Source organism: Oryx dammah, unplaced genomic scaffold (genome assembly GCF_014754425.2).
Source record: "Oryx dammah isolate SB20612 unplaced genomic scaffold, SCBI_Odam_1.1 HiC_scaffold_1, whole genome shotgun sequence".
Taxonomy (NCBI): domain Eukaryota; kingdom Metazoa; phylum Chordata; class Mammalia; order Artiodactyla; family Bovidae; genus Oryx; species Oryx dammah.
Window position 1 is genome coordinate 5,587,602 of NW_024070185.1, and position 21,361 is coordinate 5,608,962.

General features: G+C 43.2%; 1 protein-coding gene across 2 annotated transcripts in view; it reads left to right on the forward strand.

Moving 5' to 3' along the window:
* Nucleotides 1–21,361, forward strand: part of GALNT7 (polypeptide N-acetylgalactosaminyltransferase 7) — a 132,983-nt gene that overhangs the window by 105,321 nt on the left and 6,301 nt on the right. Inside the window, exons 3-11 of one of the 2 annotated variants that reach the window (XM_040230055.1) lie at nt 1,272–1,438; nt 5,928–6,058; nt 6,292–6,371; nt 8,910–9,092; nt 12,300–12,417; nt 13,806–13,928; nt 17,779–17,997; nt 20,198–20,296; nt 21,171–21,299. In XM_040230055.1, the coding sequence (XP_040085989.1) occupies nt 1,272–1,438; nt 5,928–6,058; nt 6,292–6,371; nt 8,910–9,092; nt 12,300–12,417; nt 13,806–13,928; nt 17,779–17,997; nt 20,198–20,296; nt 21,171–21,299 (1,249 nt within the window). Of the gene's footprint in view, nt 1–1,271; nt 1,439–5,927; nt 6,059–6,291; nt 6,372–8,909; nt 9,093–9,241; nt 9,425–12,299; nt 12,418–13,805; nt 13,929–17,778; nt 17,998–20,197; nt 20,297–21,170; nt 21,300–21,361 lie in introns of both variants that reach the window. The other variant, XM_040229983.1, reaches the window with a different exon arrangement.

Genomic DNA, 21,361 nt, shown 5'->3' on the forward strand with positions numbered 1-21,361 from the left:
TTCAATCTCTGAGTTCGGAAGATCCCCTGGAGAAAGAAATGGCAACCTACTCCAGCATTCTTGCCTGAAGAATCCCATGGACAGAGGAACCTGGCGTGTTAGAGTCCATGGGGTCACAAAGAGTTGGACACAACTTAGGGACTAAACAAAACACAAAAACAAGGCAAGCACTATTAAATAGTTGCCCTGGCAAATTCAAGTTTTGCTTTTTGGAACTCTCTGGAATTTTTTTCCTAGTATTTTTGATTCACAGTTGGTTGACTCTTCAGATGCAGAACACACAGATGTGGAGGGTTGACTGTGTGTGTGTGTGTGTGTGTGTGTGTGTGTGTGTGTGTAATGGTTCTGTGAAATTCACTGAACCTCCTTTGGTTCCCCGAGTCTTTATCAGGTCCTGTTTTGGGTTTCCTTCAAATTAGAGAAAGGCTTCTGGCAACGTTCTTCCTGCTACAGTTGTTTCAAGCAATTTTGTATAAAACAGTTAAAGCCCCTTTAGCCAATCTAACAACTCTAAACACTATTAGGACTTTGTTTATTCATCCAGCAGTTAATTTTGGAATGCTTCCTGTATCCTGAAGTTCAGCCCATTTAATTTTTTTCTGAATGCTTTAGCCCTATTAGAACAGGACGGCTTTCAAACACAGTTGTACAGTGGTTTATTCACAGCAAGTGAAATAAATCCCTTGCACCAGAAGCTCGAGTTTTAAAACAGAAAATAAACTGAGCTTGAAGACCTGAAAAACAAACCTTAATACCATCCCCAGCTAAGAAGCATAAATTCACAAATAAGTTCTCTTTGTCACAGTAAGTGCTGGTTGGTGAAGAATTAACTTGAACATGAGTGACTTCATCTCACAGCAGCTTCTCTCTTCTGCTATGGGTTTCTGTCAAAATATAAAAGGTTATATTTCATTCAGTTTGGCCACCTGATACGAAGAGCCAACTCATTGGAAAAGACCCTGATGCTGGAAAAGATTGAAGGCCGAAGAAGGGATTGACAGAGGGTGAGATGGTAGGATGGCATCACCAATTCAATGGACATGAGTTTGAGCAAACTCCAGGAGACAGTGGAGGACAGGGAAGCCTGGCGTGCTGCAGTCCATGGGGGTCTCAAAGAGTCGGACAGGACTGAGTGACTGAACAACAAATTTCCTTTACTTACCTTAAAGTCAATAATATTTAATCCAACCAGAAAACATGGTCATTGTCAGTTTGGAACCAAGCATTGCAGATTATCTCTGAATAAATATGATGAAATGTTCCTTTTGCAGATGCAAGTACTGGCATTACGATGAAAACCTGCTCACAGCCAGCATCATCATCGTCTTCCATAATGAAGGGTGGTCCACCCTCATGAGAACAGTCCACAGTGTAATTAAAAGGACTCCAAGGAAATACTTAGCAGAAATCGTGTTAATTGATGATTTCAGTAACAAAGGTAATGGCTAAGGGATTGACATTTAATCTATAAAGTAAGTTTAAATTATAAACAGTCGCAAACATGTAATTTCAAAATAGTGTAGAAATTAATGGTATCTATTGATAGCACCTATAATCAACAAGTTGGCACTGTGCCAAGCATTGTATGTGAATTAGTTTCTTTAGTTCTGACAGTAATCCTTGTGAGAGATATTGTTCATTTTCATTTTGCACTCGAAACTAAGACATGTTAAGTAACTTGCCAGAGGTGACAGGTAGTAATCAACAGCTGCCTCCCAATCTATAGCCTGCACATTTAATCACAGTCTTACACTATACCAATTCTTTGGGCCTTGGATTTTATAAAAATTTAATTGTAAAGGTAATTCATTAAATGACTGAAAAAATGCAGTCGCATGTATGTTGTAATGTCACCCAAAGCCCTATCTAAATCTATATATTGAGATCTATATACATTTTATTAGCTTTATTTTGCATTTGAATGATGATGCAAACATTGAATTTGGCCAGAAACCATGGGCTATTTTGTTTATGATAGAAAGTATCTACTAAAGCTTCCTTTGTCCTATATTTGATTGAGGATATTTGAATAGAAGGGAACAGTGTTTTATTTTTTATTCTTCTTATGGAGTGAGCACTAATGTATTTATGGTGACATCAGTTAGTCTTGGTTCCACTTGACAAGGGAGAGATTGAGCAATAATTTTCCAATTAAGTGGGGTGGAGTTTTTTAAGTTAATTTTTTTTTCTTCAAATAGATCCATTATTGTAAGCTGAATGTATCTTCTTAGTGACATAAATATCAAAAGATAGATAATGCTACAGTCCAAGGGACTCTCAAGAGTCTTCTCCAGGATGTTAGAAAAGAAGTCAGAACATGATCAGCATGAAAAAAAAAAATTCAAAATGGCTTTAAAAAAGCTTCCTCCAAAACTTAATATAGAACTCTCCAAGTTCTCAACCAAGTTTATACACCTCTGCTGTTTTTGAAAGGACATAACCAGAGTCTTGACCATGAACACATTATATTAGCATGGAGAGAAATAGAAATGTGACCTACTTACTTCCTTTTCCCCTCCTCATTATACACCTAATCACTTTCTTCAACTAATCACAGCAGAGAATTTATAATTTTAGAGTAAAGAGCAGAGAGAATGTATAACTTTAAATTTTTCAGTCATCAGATGCCTTTAGCTGAGACATCTTGGTTGCAATTTACTATGGTAGGAATATTTTCATTATGAATGCTATTCCTGTCTCAAGATAAATATTTGATAATATGTTTTTAAGTGATATTGTTGGTGCCAACAGTGTTTAAATTTAGCAAAACTTAAATCTACAAAAATAACAGAAATTCCACGTCATGCTTGTACAGATTTTAAGAACCACAACATTATTATTACAAGTTAAAAAGCTCAGCATAGTCTTTAAAAAAGTGAAGATACATCATAAGGTGTTTCCCATTCTAAAATCTTGTGTTCTTGCTTGGCCCAAGGAAAGAACAAAATTTTGTGGTTAAGTTTTTTGTCCAGTTTAATTTTTGTGTGATCAGTGCTTCTATTGTTCCAAATCTCTAACAGCCTCTTGTAACATTTATAAAAAGCAATTACATATAGGATCTTCTTCACTCAGAGTGCAGAGTTGTTGGTTGGGGCTACCCTTGGACCCTTTAATTACTTCTCCCAATTTCAAAACAACCTTGACATCTGTCAGCCCAAGCCTCAGTAAAATTACACAAAGTTTGGTAAACATGACTTGACTGAAAACTAGGTTTGTTTTCTTTCCCCAGTATATTCAATAATTAAAACTTTGAGTTATAATTTTTTTCTCTGAAAGACAAAACACTTAACTAATTAATATAAAACCCCACAAAAGAGGTGGCTGCTCAGAAGCCTCGAGTTTCTGGAAGTTAGTGTCCTCAAAACGCAAGGGTTTCGGGCCTTTAAACTGAGAACACCCCTCTCCACCTGTGCCTCCAGCAAAGGGCTGCAGGGACCACGCGTCCTCGCAAGGCTTAGCAAAGGAGGCTGGAAAAGCACTTCTGTTCACAACTACTTATCATTTCCTCCCGCCTCTTATTGGTCACAGCAAGTCACGTGGCCCAGAGTGGTCCCAGGCTGGGCAGGATGATCACCCCCCAGGAGAGGTGTTTCCTGTTTGGGACCGGGATCCCTCCACCACCTCGGTGTTGGCGTCCATGACACCCTATGGCGGCCAAGTTATCTTACTTAGAAATAGATTTGAAGAACAGAAACAGGTTTCTGACGATAACAATGTATTTAGATTTATTTAAATAACATATGTGCAATTCAGAAGGGCTTTAGAAAAAAACCAACTTAGGGCTGTATTGAACTAAAAAAAAAAAAAAAAGAAAGGTAAAGTAAGAGCTTTAAAAACAAAACAAAAAAACCTTTTATTGAAGGGAAAATTACCAAGACTTTCTGGGGGAAAATTGCAACTCAGCATGAGAATTTTATTTATAATTCTCATTAAAACTGCTTGCCAAAATAGAGAAAGGAAATTTTTTTCTTCTCAATTTTGAATACTCATGTGTGGGTGTCTTGCTAATTATAAGCTCCTTAAAAATGAGTGAAGTATTAAGTGTACAGCCTGATTTGCCCATTAACCATGAGCTCATCACTAAATACAGCTATTTTTTGCCTTGTTTTTGTATTAGTGGGCTAAAATTTTAAACAACTTAAAAAGAACTTTTGTGACTCAAGAAACTTCTTTAAGAATCCAGGAATTAGTTGTGGCTTTGATGAACCAGCTTCATAGGCTCATAGAGATAAAAACAAACACTGTTCTGCTGCAGCTCCGAAGCCAAGATGGAAAGTTTAACAAATGTATCTTTTTTTTGTAACCCAAAATTTTCTCTACCAAGTTGCAAACATATGTATGTATGTGTATATGTGTGTGTGTGTGTGTGTGTGTGTGTGTGTGTGTCTAAATATATAGGGCTTCCCTGATAGCTCAGTTGGTAAAGAATCCACCTGCAATGCAGGAGACCCCAGTTCGATTCTTGGGTCTGGAAGATCCCCTGGAGAAGGGATTGGCTACTCACTCCAGTATTCTTGGTCTCCCCTCTGGTTCACCTGGTAAAGAATCCGCCTGCAATGAGAGAGACCTGGGTTCAATGCCTGGGTTAGGAAGATCCCCCTGGAGAAGGGAAAGGCTACCCACTCCAGTATTCTGGCCTGGAGAATTCCATGGCTTGTGTAGTCCATGGGGTCACAAAGAGTCAGATATGACTTCCACTTTCACTTTTCTTTTCATATGCATACTTGTGTGAGTGCATGCTCAATTGCTTTAGTTTCAGTTGTAGCCAACTCTTTGTGACTTTATGGACTGTAGCCTGTCAGGCTCCTCTGTCCATGGAACTCTCCAAGCAAAAATACAAGAGTTGGTAGCCATTTCCTTCTCCAGGGGATCTTCCCCACCCAGGGATTGAACCTGTGTCTCTTGTGTCTCCTGCACTGCGGATGGATTCTTTACTATTGAGCCACTAGGGAAGCCCATATATACATCCATACATATGTAAATGATATATGTATTTATTAGATAAATGTGCAAATATTTATAAAATTATAAATATTTATAAATTAAATATAAATACATAAAATTATAACATATAAATAAATATTTATAAATAAACACTTACATGTACACACTTGTTGGGGGCTTCCCAGGTGGCGTTCGTGGTAAAGAACCTGGTGACTAATGCAGGAGACAGAGAGACACAGGTTCAATCTCTGGGTCCAGAAGATCCCCTGGAGAAGGAAATGGCAACCCACTCTAGTATTCTTGCCTGGAAAATCTCATGGAGAGAGGAGCCTGGTGGGCTACAGTTTATAGGGTTGCAAAGTCAGACGTGACCGAAGCGACCTAGTGCACACACATGCACACATGTGTTGATGCTTAAAATACAGAGAAGATAGGATTTTTTGTTGATGTTGTTATTTGTCAGTTTGATGGGAACTATATTGATCGTCACATCAAGACTACTCCCTTCATCACTGATTGTAGGGGGAGGATGGCTCAGAAACAAATGTTAACCTATACCCCGTGTGGATTCCAGGAGGCTGTGTAATGTTATCCGTAGACAGTGCATCTTCAGAAATCCTGAACCATTGCTTCTGCCAAAAGCCAAAGAACTATTGTGCCTGAAAGCTTCTAGATAGAATATTAACATTTGAATTGTTTTAAGTTTTCATGTCAGTTGGCATAGTCGTTATTTGTTCTGTATGTTTAGAGAGTTTTGATCATTCTCAGGCTAACTATTAATAGTTCTCCATAGGTGTATTAAGCTCAGAATTTTAACGTTAATAATACACTTCACCTTGCTTCTCTATACATTAACATTGAGCATGCTTCTGTGTAAAATTACTGACCTGTTGCCTAGCCTTTTTTCTTGAGAAAAATGATAGCTTAACTGGTTTATAACCACAAATATAATGTATAATATTGACTGAGTTTTTTATTCATAGAACACTTGAAAGAAAAACTGGATGACTATATTAAACTGTGGAATGGCCTAGTCAAGGTATTTCGAAATGAGAGAAGAGAAGGTTTAATTCAGGCACGAAGTATCGGTGCCCAGAAGGCCAAACTCGGACAGGTGGGAAACGTTCAATATTTTTGTGTCTGTTTTGGGTTTTGTAACTAAAAGATCATGTACATTTTTAGGTACCACTTTAATTTTTTTTTAATTGAAATGAAAATGCTATCTTAACCAGACAAATATCAAAACTGACTCTATGGCCAGTTTATCTTAGCATCTAGTTTAAAATTGTACGTGATAGATAATGTCCTGTAGGTGAGTGTTTTTTCATCCTGCCTCTTTCTTTTAAGGTTTTAATATACCTCGATGCCCACTGTGAGGTGGCGGTTAACTGGTATGCACCACTTGTAGCTCCCATATCTAAGGACAGGTAACATTACCTTGCTTTTATTTCCTTTCCTGATTGAAAAGTAAACCTCATCCTAGAAGGACAAATGATATTCCCATCCTGATTTCATTTCCATTCAGTGTATCAAGTTTCGTGTTGAGTATTATTTTCTAGCTAGTTGTTTCCCTGAGTGGAGCCTGGCAGAAACGTGGGGCTGATTCACATGCAGGCAGTTAGACATTTGGAATAAGCCCAGCATATCTCACTTAGAATCGCCTTATGGTTGGGTCAGTAAAGAGACTTCCTCCAGCTCCACAAGCTTGCTCTAAGAGTAATGTTAACTGCCCCCTCCACACTGTGGTAATATTCTGAAGACTTGAAGGAGCATGCTTTGAAATTATGCCTATTGGTTTTTGTATGACCTTGGAAATCATTATTTTACATAGTATGGGCTAGCTGTCATCTATGTCAAAGCCTTGGATTTCCACATGAACTTTAAAGTTTAGAAGTGGACAGCTGTCCCATGGGAACGTAGTGATCACTGTTCAGTTCACAGCGGATCTGAAACTGTTGACAGCAGTACCAGTCTTCTGGTTCCCAAAGCCTTCCCTGCTTTTAGTCCAGAATCCTTACTATTTCAGAATCTAGAAAAAATAAAGGGGGACTTCTCTGGCAGTCTAGCGGTTAAGACTGCATACTTCTAATGCTGGGTACGTGGGTTCTATCCCTGATCAGGGAACTAAGATCCCACAGCGGCCAGAAACAAATAATTAATTAAAATGAAAATTTTAAGAAGGAAATAAGACATGTCCCTGTGTCTGTGGCCTGAGTCAGAGGAAGACTTTTCAGAGGACTGTATCATCCCAGGATCTATCAACAGTGATCTCTACGTGCTGTCTGATTCTATCCTCACTGCAACCCTGCAAAATAGATATTATTACCTCTCTTTAACTAAAGAGGATGCCGATACTGAGAGAAATGCATGAATTTGCCCCAACTCGGACAGTTTATAAGGAATCCAGCTGAGAGCCCTCTGGGACACCTTCCATTGCTTACTTAGAAATCCGAGAATCACAAGACTCTCATGAGGAGAGATAGCTAGCCTTCCTCTCTCCTGATGAGAGTGGGCAGTCCTCTGGGATGTGGGCAGGGTGAGTGAGGTCATTCCACTGGCCTCTTGACTGGCCCGCAGGAGTCCACAGGCAGGAATAAAGCCCCTGTGTCGAAATCCTGAGCCCCAAGGATTTTCCCCTTCTCCTTGGTTTCTAAACATTTAAATGTACCTTAACCGTGGTTGTAAAAAACTGTAATCTCCATTTTAGGAGATGCCTTTTAAAACCCTTTCTGATGAAATGTACACCAGAACAAGCAGTGTACCAATTATCTTAGCAGAGTTGCCACTATACCTGATTAGTCATATAGCACTAGCATTTTTATGAAGACCAGATAAAAGGTATTGTTTTTTACTCCAAATTCTCAAGCCACTATTTATGCTATTCAGCAGGTTTTTATGGATTTTTGTGTTTTTGTGTGTGTGTGTGTGATAAAAGCTAATTTTTTGCCATAAAAGAAATAGGATAGAAGATCAAGTAAATGTACAGAAACAGATTTTCATAATAACTTCTCCCAAAGAAGTAAAAAGCAGCAAAGAGTTGGGAGCACTGCTGAAAGTGTAGCAAGTATTATCTTTCTACACACACACACTCATTTTTTTTAAAAAAAGAAACTGTAATCTTTATTTATTTATATTTGCTTTTTGTCTTAGGCCAGGCCTTATGAGGCAGGAGGGCTCTTAATTTCCTGATAGTTCCCTGACAAGGATCGAACCTGTGCCCCCTGCAATGGGAGTTGAAGTCTTAACCACAGGACCACCAGGGAAGAAGTCACACACACACACACACACACACACACAGACACACACAGACACAGACACACACCCACAGACACACACACACACAGACACACACACACAGACACACACACACACACACTGATTTTGAGCAAGGAGCGGGAAAAAATGGGCAGGGAAACCTGGTAAATAATGTGAAGTTACCAAGAGAGCGAGCCTGTAGGACCAGAGTGAAAATGAGGTCATGCTGCTAAGTTCAAGGATACGGCTCTTTGTCCCTAACATTTGTCTGTGAGCTCAGGGATGTCCCCTCTCCCCTTCTCTTATGAAAACAGCCTCCTTGACTTTTCAAGGCATTCGTTCATGTCATCTCCCATTAGATATTAATGTCCCCTGCTGCTGCTTAGTTGCTACATTGTGTCTGACTGTTTTGCAGCCCCATGGACTGTAGCCTTCCAGGCTTCTCTGTCCATGGGATCCTCCAGGCAAGAATACTGGAGTGGGTTGCCATTCCCTTCTCCAGGGGGTCTTGCTAATCCAGGGATCGAGCCTGCATTGCCTGCATTGCAGGTAGATTCTTTACTGTCTGAGCCATTAGAGAAGTCCTAAGTTCCCTTAGTGGGGGAAAAAATAGAGCAACCCAGAATAACAAGAGATAATACAGTTAGACTTGCTCGACTACTAAGTGTTGGGTCTCTTAAATGCTTTTTCATTTTCTGTAAATGTTTCAGAACCACATGCACTGTGCCTCTAATAGATTACATAGATGGGAATGACTATTCCATTGAGCCTCAGCAAGGTGGGGATGAAGATGGTTTTGCCAGAGGGGCCTGGGACTGGAGTTTGCTATGGAAACGAATCCCCCTGAGTCACAAGGAAAAGGCCAAAAGAAAACATAAAACTGAACCTTATCGGTAAAGCTCACTACTTCCTCTTTTTAATGTGGAGTGTTTCTCTCTAAGTACTTTTTTTTCTTCCTTCCCCATGTCCTGGTGTAAACACGTGGGTCCCCACACGCCCTTGCATTTCATCTTTGCTGCCATCCATCAACAACACAACACAGAACCATTTGCACTGTGCCGCTCATAGATGTCATAAATGGCAACACATATGAAATTGTGCCCCAAGGGGGTGGTGACGAAGATGGGTATGCCCGAGGAGCATGGGACTGGAGTATGCTCTGGAAACGGGTGCCTCTGACCCCCCGAGAGAAGAGACTGAGAAAGACAAAAACTGAACCATATCGGTAATCACTAAATCACTTACCTTTTTTTCTTTTCTCTAGTCGCTGCTAACCTATTAACCTCTTGCCAAGCTAAATATATATATATATATAAATATAAATAAATACATACATATATATATATATATAATTAACACTGTAGATGCTGTCTCAGACTCTGAAAGGATTTCTTTCTTTGTGCTGTTTCAGGGGTTTAAATTCACCCTGTCATCTTTGTGGTTGCTTTCTTCTTAAAAGCAAGCTCCATTTGGGGGCAGACTTGGAGGGTGGGCATATTTTATGGTATCAGTTCCAAATACAGGGGGAAAACAAGAAAAGCTTTGCAGTCTTCTCCTGGTAGGTTTTTGTTTGTTATTTTGTTTAGTCGCTAAGTCATGTCTGACTCTTTTCGACCCCATGGACTGTAGCCCGCCAGACTCCACTGTCCATGGGATTCCCCAGGCAAGAATACTGGAATAGGTTGCTATTTCCTCCTCCAGGGATCTTCCTGACCCAGGAAGCGAACCCATGTCTCCTGCATTGGCAGGCGGGTTCTTTACCACTGAGTCCACAGGGGAAAGTGGACTAGACATGAAATTTTGTTCTTTTGACAATAATATCATTCTATAAGTTTAAAATGTGTAAATTTTACTTACCATCCAAGTTTTGTATCTACTTTGATGCCTTGGAGGGTAGTATTAACAACAAAAGGCAGTAACAAGATTTTTTTTTCTTTCGTTTTATATGCTCTTAAATAGTAATTTTATGCCAGTTAAATTTGATGAATAAAAATACATGACTTTGGGAAATGTTACACAGAATTCCTTTATGACTTCATTCTCAGAAGAGCATTTGATTAAAAGGAGACGTTATTCCAGAATCTTCCTTTCTCCTTTCTTGTGCCTCTTCAAATAGAAAAATTTATGCTCTTCTCTCTTTTTTGGTCTTTTTACTAGAACATTTTTACCATCTTTTAAAGAGTGGCCCCAAATGAATTGTTTAGTTAGATGCTAGTGTAGGTTTCTAAATGTGTCTAATTTTATTTTTTTGATCTTATGGTTCTGCTTTTGGTCTCTCTCTTCCTGTTGCGCTACTGATGATGCTCGAACTCAGTTTGGGGATAGCGTCTAATGTTATGCAAAAAGCTGGTGGGGTCTGGGCATGTCGTGATACCAGGATACTGAAATGGCAAACATAAGGAAATTATACAACCTTTCAACTTTATGTGACATTTTCCAAATTTCTTTTTGAGGTGTTTTTTTTTTTTTTTTTTCAAAAATTGTCCAAGAGCCTGCCACTGATCTATTTAACCTGACTCACAAATAATTCTGGGAGGGAAAAAATAAGGGGTGGTGACCACAGGTGTATTCCCACCAAACCCATGGGCTAGTAAAGAGAATTTTTTTAAATGTGCTAGAAAAATTTAAGGAAGTTTTCCCTTTGAATAACTCACTGGCTTTCACATTAAGATATGTTTTTCAAATATGTACTGAGATAACTGGGAATATGTTTAAAGATCAAAAGGGCATAGTCATAATAATGTTAAATGACAGTTAAATAAACGTGGTGTGAAAATATAACCGAAAATGCACCAGTGCTATTTAGGGAGTTCAGCCGTGTACTTTGAGAAGAAAAGCCTTTTGAAAGGATGACTTTCCCCTGACGTGATGACATTTCCCTTTAATGAGCTGTGTTCCCTCGTGGCACTGAACACGCAGCAGGTGAGACAGAAATTAAGCAGTTCACTACACGAATGACTCTGGAGGAGCAAGTACGACAAGTGGTGAGAAGGAAAGCCCAGAAAGTGTTCCTGAGGCCGAGCCCTGAGGGATGAGGAGCCGGCCCTGTGGAGCAACAGGAAGGGAGTTCGGGTCAGGAGACTGGGCCCTGGGGCAGGAGGGGGTCTGCAGAGCAGGCGGTGCTACCCAGCTGCCTGATGGGGCTCCGGTGGGCCAGGAAAGAGCACACCGTCAGGGTTCTGTCGATGGGCTAGGATGGCCAGCAGAGAGGCTGGGAAGAAGTGGGTTCACCCTGTGAACTCACTATGTGAGTTGACGGTGGCATCAGCGGGAATTGGCGATAGATTGATATCAGGTATGCTGATAAAGAAGCTCCAGTGGAGGGACCTACCTAAGAATCGTATGCAGTGATAATCCTTTGTTCCCGGAAGAACAGGATGAAAACTATTCTTCTCTAACTTCTGATGGTGGGAGGGGCTCACCATAGAAAGCTACCAAGTCTTTTTTTTTTTTCCCTCTTGTGCCTAAAAAGTACCCAGTTCAGTATCGCACTCAGGAAGGCCCAGGAGTCACCCTCTGGCATCCCTGCATCCTGGCACAGTAAATAACTATTTCTCATTCTCCTGTGCACTTCCGTGCCACATTCGCAAACTCACAATGAACACAGGCTGTCCTCCCACGAGCTACACCCTTATTTGGCAAACCCCTGAGCTATAAAATTTAAAAAATGAGATACTACTTTCATGGCATATGGTTTCACTCATCTTAGAATGACTCATAAATCATTATGGGAACATTTAGCCAACCACGGCTTCTAGCTCAGTCCTTTTGAGGAGTGAAAGCGAAAATTCTGTTTTAACTCACAAGGCTTAATTTTTAAGTCAACCAAGGAACAAAGATGCCCTCTAATGGCGAAATGATGTAATGCTCTGATTTGTAATGAAATATATAATACCATTTCAGTTAAACATTGTAGTGAATTCATAAGAAATTATGAACAGAATTGCTTGGTGAAGGCTTTATAATTTCTTAATGTTTGGCCATCAGTTTTGTCTCTTCTATGCATTATTTAACTGTATTCCAAAAAGCTTTGTTGTCTGTGGTTGAAGGGGTCTTGGGCATTTGTCTTTCAAAGTTGTTTCAGCATTTCTTTCCCTTAGGTCCCCAGCCATGGCTGGAGGGTTATTCGCCATCGAAAGAGACTTCTTCTTTGAACTGGGTCTCTACGATCCAGGCCTCCAGATTTGGGGTGGTGAAAACTTTGAGATCTCATACAAGGTAACATTTCATTTAAACAACTGCAGCTTTTCCAAGAAGTTACTGATTGTTGTGACTATCTGATAAGGCTGGTTTCTTTCAGGTTGTGTGTGTGTGGGGAGGTACTGTTTAATGCATTTCTCTAAATTATAAGGAATGACTAACAAACATACTTGCCTTTTGGGAAAAAATAAGGCAAAATGCAAGCTCCAAGTACATATGTACAGGGCTCAGCTAAAAACGGAGGCCAGCGAGCTTCAGAGTAAAAATACCTCCTCTCCCATCCCCCACCCCTCCCCCAAAGGCTTTCCATCCTGGAGCCTTTTGTTATCAGAGCCCCTGGGGGAATCAGCAGTTGTCGGGGTCCCATTTGTCCATCCACTGCTGAAGCTGCCTTTCATCCCTGTAGGACAGGATGCTTCAGGACAGAGGCAGACCCCGGCAGGAACTGGGGTTTTTACACTGACACGGGAGCTGCAGCTCCCTACCTCTTCCCGAAAGAAAGGGAGAGAACAGTGATCCAGTTTGAGTTGAATAGATAATTGTTCAACTTGTCTTGAATCCCCGTGAGGGATGAGGGGAGAAACCCAGTCCCCGCTGTCAAGGAACTTACAGTCAATAAGAGATGGGAATTCTACTTAAACTCGTAACACAATCAGAAGGTGGACCCACATTCAGCTGATGTGATGAAGGAGCAGTTGGTGGGATCCTGCTAGAGGAAGTGTTCAAGACAGAACTAGGAAGATGGGCGTGAGATTGGTTGGGGGACGCTTCTAAGCAGGTAGAATGGGAAAAGGCACAGGACGGGGGATATGAGAGTTGAGGAGACAGGAACGCTGGCCGAAGCTGAATGCGTGAATCCGACAGATGAAGGGGAAGACCATGTGGGCAGGGATATTAGGGCCACAGTGAGGAGCCTCCAGTGCTGTTACACTGTTACTAATCCAGCAGGCAGTGGAAACCATCCGAGAGGCCGAGGGGGAGGGCATGACCCCCAGCTGCCCTTCAGCAGCATAATCTCCTACTGTAAATAAATAGGGGAGCCATCGCAGAGGGGATCAGAGGTGTAGGAGCCGGTAAGGCGTTGATCAGAACACTCCCCCATGGGAGACATGTTAGCTGGTGGAGCGGGAGGGGGGTTACAAGGATGTGAGGACTGGGATGTCTGTGTGGCTCTGAGGGTTACCATGGGGGTGTCTCGGGTGCTGCAGGAGGTCAGGAAGGGGTCCTGGGTCCCGGGCACACCTGTGTTCCCCAGCAGCCTCTTTGTTAGTATGTGAGCTCGAGAAACAGGAAGTCATTGCAGGATCTGTTTGGTGTATAAATTCCCTGTGGACACTGTGTCTAGTTTAGGTTTCACAAGACAGAGCTCGCATTTGAAACAGCTGCACGTGTGTCTTTCCTGACAGATCTGGCAGTGTGGAGGCAAGTTGCTGTTTGTCCCTTGTTCCCGTGTTGGGCACATCTACCGTCTTGAGGGCTGGCAGGGGAACCCCCCACCCGTCTATGTAGGGTCTTCTCCTACCCTAAAGGTGAGTCTTTTGGTTAAAAGTGGGGAGGCTGGGAGCTGACACGTGTGCCACATGGCTACCGAGTGTCAACCTGATGGCTGGGTGACACCTTTGAAGCCGTCATGCTGGGTGTCACTTTTAACTTAGGCTGGATTTATTTGTGAAACTTCTTACTGTTTAAGATTATTCCCTGTATCCTACTCTGATTATCATTCCTATATCGAGTGTTTTCTGTGAAGATACCTCAAATTAATTTGTAAAAACTGGCAACCCACTCCAGTACTCTTGCATGGAGAATCCCATGGACAGAGGAGCCTGGAAGGCTGCAGTCCACGGGGTTTCGAAGAGTCAGACATGACTGAGCGACTTCACTTTCACTTTTCCCTTTCACACACTGGAGAAGGAAATGGCAACCCACTCCAGTGTTCTTGCCTGGAGAATCCCAGAGACAGTGGAGCTGGTGGGCTGCTGTCTGTGGGGTCGCACAGAGTCAGACACGACTAAAGCGACTTAGCAGCAGCAGCAGCAACACTGTAGGAAAATAGTTGGAAAGAAAATACCAGTTTGTATTATTCACACATCAGTAAAATACTGTTCTTATCTGATTTTTAAAAAGTAAAGTGATTATAATAGGAGTTTGTGTAGTAAACAAAATCAGAGTTTTGAACAGTGCTTGTAAAAGTTCAGTATCTTTCGTATGGCTGAGTGCCCTCTCTGTTGACTGTCCCAACATTGTCAATCGGCTATACCCCAATACAGAATTAAAAGTTTAAAAGTAACAGTAAAAATTTTTTTAAAAATAGTTTAGTATCTTTTGTCCCCCAAACGAGGGACAAACCAGGAGAGTTTCACCCTAGAGTCTACAGGCCCCGCTGCTGGCAGGACCACGGCCTTACTCCTTGATGGAGCAATGTAGGAGTCGTGTGGCCGCCATACTCTAAGAGCATATGACTGGTGCCCTTCATCTTCCGGAGCCCTTAACCAAGTCAAAAGCAGAAGGAAGTCTATTTCTGGCCACAGCTGCAACTCAGGACTGTTCCCCAAAGGGAATAGATAACTGAAGGAGAAACGAGGCTGTAAGAACCAGCACAGCCCTCTGACCAGCCAGATTATCTTCAAAATGACCATCATGGAGCCTCGTTAGACAGAGTTCCCATTTAACACCAGGCCTGACGGCCTCGCAGGAAGAGAACCTGCCCTTGGAATCAGCCCCACAGGCACCAAAAATTCATGTCATCAGGTCAGTTCAGAAAAGCCTGTGCTACGAGGAACAGAAAGAGATGAGAGGGAACACCCGTCACCGTCAGCTTAGCCATGGGTCTTCTCAAAGCCCAGCAAGTGCAGCTGTCGCCAGCACCTCCGTCCTCTGCTTCCGTGTGTCCCCTCCGCCTCCAGGGCTGTTTCTCCAGCCAGCGGGCTTCTCTGAACTGCAGACCTCTCGTATCAGCTGTTGCCCAGAACCTTCCTTTTCTTTTGATTTTTTTTTTTTTTTTACCACACTGCATGGCTTATGGGGTCTCAGTTCCCCAACCAGAGATCAAACAGTGAAAGCACAGGGCCCTAACCACTGGTCCGCCAGGGAATTCCCTAGAACCCTCGTCTTAGGTGGTCCTCAGACGTTTCTGACTCAGCATTGTCAGAGCTGAGCCATTAACTTTTCCTTGGAGATGGTTCCTTTTTCTGTGACCCCTGAGCCCACGAGGTGAGATGAGGAGGTAGGTGGTCTCCTCACCGCCTCCCACCTCCCGCACGGCCCTGGTTCCAGTCTCTCCTTGCCCAGCAAAGGCCTTCAGGCCTCCCATGGGTGCTCACCCACCCCCCTCCCCCATCCCTCTCCCCTCCGTCCCACCCCTCAGGCCATCTCCACTGCCCGTCAGGGTTATTCCCTTGGAAATTGAATCTGATGTCTGCTGCCTGCATAGACCCTTCCATGCAGATGGCTGTCAGCTGAGAGTTGACATGCAAAGTCCCTAAAAACAAACACTGGTGTCACTGAGAGCTGGCACTTCGTGAGAGCTGAGTGTGTACAAAAATCTAAATGCTTCACGCAGATTCACTTCTTAATTATCCGAAGGAGTTTCCCTGGTAGCTCAGACAGTAGAGAGTCTGCCTGCAGTGTAGGAGATGCAGGTTCAGTCCCTGGGTTGGGAAGATCTCCTGGAGAAGGAAATGGCAACCCACTCCAGTATTCTTGCCTGGGAAATCCCATGGACAGAGGAGCCTGGCGGGCTACACAGTCTTTGGGGTTGCAGAGTCAGACATGACTGGAGCGACTAACACGCTTTTCACTTTAAATGGAGAAATGGAGGCAGCTTTTCTCTCAGTGAATTCTGCATCCAGAGGTGGTAACAGACCTCCTTCAGGGCTCCACACACACCATGGTTTGTCACATAGCTGTGTTGCCCTTTGCTGCAAGTCCCGACCCCAACTCACTAACCACTCCTTCAAACCAAGCCAGCCCTGTCCCCCATCCCAAATAATTAAATGCTCCTCCTTTTTGTTACTGTAACCTTTATACATATGGCCTGAATTCTTCATGTTCATGAGTACCTAGAAGACATGGACTGTGTCTAACTTTGGATGCATTTGCAAGAATTCAAAATATTTAGCAATAATGTTGTGCTCTTTTAGGAGACTGCCACTTAGAACTACTTGAGCCCACAGGCTTTTGCAGCAACAGGCCCGTGGCCAGGCATTCACCCTTTGATAGTTACCTTGTAGCCAAGAAAACATTTAATCTGAATACTAGATGTTCCCACTCCTGATATAGAATGGTCAGTCACCTTGGCCAGCGGGCCCAATGCAGCCCCTTTTAGTAAGTAAAGTTGTGTTGGAACTGAGGTTTGCTGTTGCTTTGCATGTTGCCTGTGCTGCTTTCTCACTGCAGCAGCAGAGATGAGTAGCAGCAGCAGAAACATTATGCCCACCCAGCCGAAAAGGCGGACTCCCAAGTCCTTTATAAAGTTTACTGCCAGCTGATGTCCAAGTGCGAGGACCTCGCTGGGTCTGTACTATATCCATCGCTTCCATTCACACCTGTGTTCAGTACAACAGCAGAAGTTAGGTCTTAGTTATCACATGCCAGCTTACTTGATTGTTCTTTGGTTGCTTTTCAGGATACACCACTGGGGCATGGGCAGGGGGAGATATCCACTTAATTCCGGGCTGCAGTGAAGTGGTTCAGGTATATATATTGTCACCAGACGGGCAGAGGCGCCTGCAGGAATGTGTCTGAGTGAGCAGAGCTGTTGTTTATCCCTGTGGTTTCTGCACGTGCCAACAGTGTGGTGCTCAGAGGAGATTGTTCTGGGCAGGAGCAGGAGACAGGGTGAAGGGGTGGGGGTGGTTCCAGCCAGCTTCTCACGAACCCTTTCTTCACTCAACTTCATCAGCAGGAGAGAACATATTATGTTAGTGCGTGTAACCTTTTTAGGCCTTCCCAGGTGGTGCAGTGGTAAAGAACCTGCCTGCCAATGCAGGAAACTCAGGTTTAATCCCTAAGACAGGAAGATCCCCTGGAGAAGGAAATGGCAGCCCACTCCAGTGTTCTTTCCTGGAGAATCTCATGGATAGAGGAGCTTGGTGGGCTACTGTCCATGGGGTCACAAAGAATCAAACACAGCTGAGCAACTGAGCACGCAGGCACACGTGACCTTCAGCACCGTGACACCAGATTCTGTGTCCACCACTCTTTGGTTGAACACTCATGACCGTGACATGTCAGGGTCATGAGCTCACTTGCACACACTTAATTAAATATACAGTCCTTTTGAAACGAGTTTGTCATATTTCATGTGTCAGGAAGAGACTGTTTATGATAGTACAAATATTTTTATTTTTTTATAATAATGTTAATTTTTTTTTTCCCCAGAATTATGTTAGAGTTGTGGAGGTCTGGTGGGATGAGTACAAAGACTACTTCTATGCCAGTCGCCCTGAATCAAAGGCCTTAGCATATGGGGATATATCAGAGCTGAAGAAGTTTCGAGAAGATCACAACTGTAAGAGTTTCAAATGGTTCATGGAAGAAATAGCTTATGACATCACCTCACACTACCCTCTGCCGCCCAAAAATGTCGACTGGGGAGAAGTAAGTGTCAGCTGGGTGGTCGTGTGTATGTTTGGAGACTGAGCTCAGGAGAAAGCAGAGCGAGATGGAAATGTTGGGGAAGAGAGAAGAATTTGAGGCGGGGAAGTTTGCTGGAAAACAAGGCAAGTGAGTGGAGGGTGTGGGCCAGGCAGACAGCTAGTTTGGTTTTAGGTCGTTTGGGTTTTCCATGCAATGTCACAGAAAAAAACCCGAATGAACTTTTTGGCCAAACCCGATATTTGCCCAGCAAATTGGGTGTCAGCCACGATGAGGAAGTTGCCAGTGAGGGTGCATGGGGAGGGGTCAAGAGGGCACACATGGCCTGGTAGACACCCCACTGGGCTGTCCAGGAGCCCTTGGGCCCAGAAAGGAGGCTACATGTAGATCTAAGGATGTGACGTGTATTTGGAGGCCGCAGCACGTTTCATGGGACTGAGTGGCAAGAATGCAGAGGTAAGAGGCTAGATCTGTCCCTGAGGAGCCCCAGCACTTAGAGAAGCAGGTAGAGCAAAGTGACCTGCCCTTTTTGGTGAGAGGTCAGTAGTCTGGGTAGCAGGATGTGCTCGATCTCTCTCTGCTCCTCTATCCTAACAGTTCTCTGTCCCGTATTTCTGTCTTCTGTTTTGATGAGCTGTGTTTAACTCCCAGCTGGACCAGAGCCCCTGAAAGCCCAGACTGAGTTTTGGTTTGGTTATCTTTTGCTCTTGAGAATTCGTCACTAGCCTAGAGCCTTCTGTGTGGAAGGGATGAATTATCTTGGTGAGCTTGCCCAGTAGAGGATTCAGAGCCCACCCTTCACACGTTGATGGCTCTCAGACGTCCACCTTTAACCCAGACCTCTGTCCCAGAGCCCCGACAAGCACGTCCAGCTGCCAACGGATGTCAATAGTGATCTCTAATCAAGTTATAAATCTGTAGTAGTATTTCCAAAAAGGGAGAAGATTGTTTTTGTACAAAACATGCATTCCAGAGATGGAAGCACATGTTTGCCACGTACTTACAATATATACAGTTTTTCCATAGGTGGTCTGTATTATTTAATTTGTCAGCTATAGCTTGACTCCCCCCATTTGACTCAGTGGTAAAGAATCCACCTGCCAAAGCTAGAGATGCCAGAAACCCAGGTTTGATCCCTGGATGGGAAATATACCCTGGAGAAGGAAATGGCAACCCACTCCAGTATTCTTGCCTGGAGAATCCCATGGACAGAGGAGCCTGGTGGGCTACGGTCCATGGGGTCTCAAGGAATCGGACACCACTGAGCACACATGTTGTTGATTATTACTTGCAATGTCCGTGGTCAGAGAGGAGCCTCACTGCCCGGCCTGCTGGTCACAGCTACCCCTCTGCCCCTCCATGAACCCCAGCCCCTGGATACAGCTGTCAGGACTGGGAGCCTTCCTTCCCAGGTTCACTGATGGTCTAGATACTTAGGGCCAGTGTCTGTGACCACTGTAGTCACGTCCCTTCGCTCTGCTTCTCATGAATCTGAAATGGTACTCATGGTATTTTTAAATTTCTTTCTTCTGTTGTCTTTTATCGAAATTTATAGGCCAAGGTCCTTCATTGAAATGAGCCCCTTCCAGTGTTGACTTTCAGACCATAAGTGGTTTCACGCTATCTAACCGGTGGCTTTTTAAAATTAATTAATTGTTACCATTATTATTGGTTTTTGGCTGGGCTGGGTCTTGGCTGCTGCACGGACTTTTCTCCAGTTGCAGCCCATGGGGGCTGCTCGCTGGTTGTGGTGCATGGGCTTCCCATTGCAGTGGCTTCTCTTCTGGCGTAGCACGGCCTAGTTGCTTCTCAGTATATGGAGTCTTCCCGAACCAGGGATCAAACCCGTGTCCCCAGAATTGGCAGGTGGACTTCTGTCCACTGTACCACCAGGGAAGTCCTAACCAATGACTTTTCAAGTATAAACAACCTTATAAATCTAAGAACAACAGGAAACCCTCCCTATCTCTTTGCATGTAACAAAATTGCTTCACAAATCAATATGATAAGTAGGAAAAAATAAAAAGACCATAAGTAGTCTGAGAGATGACTATAGCTCTGTGTTCCCAGAGGCCTGACAGGGACAGTAAGTACCAGGCTGCATGTGGACCTCAGCCTCAAGACAAAGTTCTCTGAGCTCCTGCTAGAGCTTATCAGAATCTAAACTGTTACCAGCCTGTGACCCTTTGTTCATTTCTTTCAGATCAGAGGCTTTGAAACTGTGTACTGCATCGACAGCATGGGGAAAACCAACGGAGGCTTTGTGGAGCTGGGCCCCTGCCACAGGATGGGCGGGAATCAGGTACACCGCTGGCTCCGGCCTTCCAGATGCAGTTGGTATGCACTGGGAGCCAGCACGCTGATGCAGCACAGGCTTTAGCCTGGTTTTCAGTTTGGTAACTGTGATTGTTTGATAAAGTAAAACATTCTGTGAAAAACCAACAGTGCTGAAGCATTTGCTTAAAGGAGGGGATAAGAGCACTACTGGTTCTTACCTAGGCAACAGCAATCTAGAATTTGTGTCTCATATAAGAGACTAGAATATATTTTGCTTGAGTGTAAAATTGTGTAAGCCTCACTCCCTAACAGTTTTGTTTGTTCAGATATTGTTCAGTTTTCCACGTATTCCCCCCAAGAAGCTGGGATCCTATTACCAGTCGTGTTCCCAGCTGGTTCAGATGGTAAAAAATCCGCCTGTAATGCAGGAGACGCGGGTTCGTTCTCCGGGTTGGGAAGATCCCCTGGAGGAGGAAATGGCAACCCACTCCATTATTCTTGCCTGGGGAATCCCATGGACAGAGGAGCCTGGCAAACTACAGTCCATGGGATGGCAAGAGTCAGACATGACTGAGAACAGCAACCACATATTTTCTTCCCTTCCTATGTGAGTATTTTTCTTGTCTCTAATTTAGATGGTGATACATTATCAGGTCTGTTTCCACATTTTCATTTTCTTACACTGTTGGTGTAATTAATATCTTAACGACCGATTCTGTATCTAAAAGGCTAAATAGTTAGAAGCAGTCTTCTAATAGTTAGAAGCAATCTTCACTACCATCAAAATGAGTAATTCCTGCCTTTGGACTTGCGGTTCTGAACATACAGAAATGTGATAGAGAAATAGGGTAGTCATTGAGTCTAATTATAAGAGTTGAGTTTCTCTCTTTTTTAAATAGCTTTTCCGAATCAACGAAGCCAATCAACTCATGCAGTATGACCAGTGTTTGACGAAGGGGCCTGATGGATCCAAAGTTATGATTACACACTGCAATCTGAATGAATTTAAGGAATGGCAGTACTTCAAGGTATTCTGCATCTTAGTTCTGAAATATGTGCTGTTTCATTTTAATATATGGAATTGAGACAT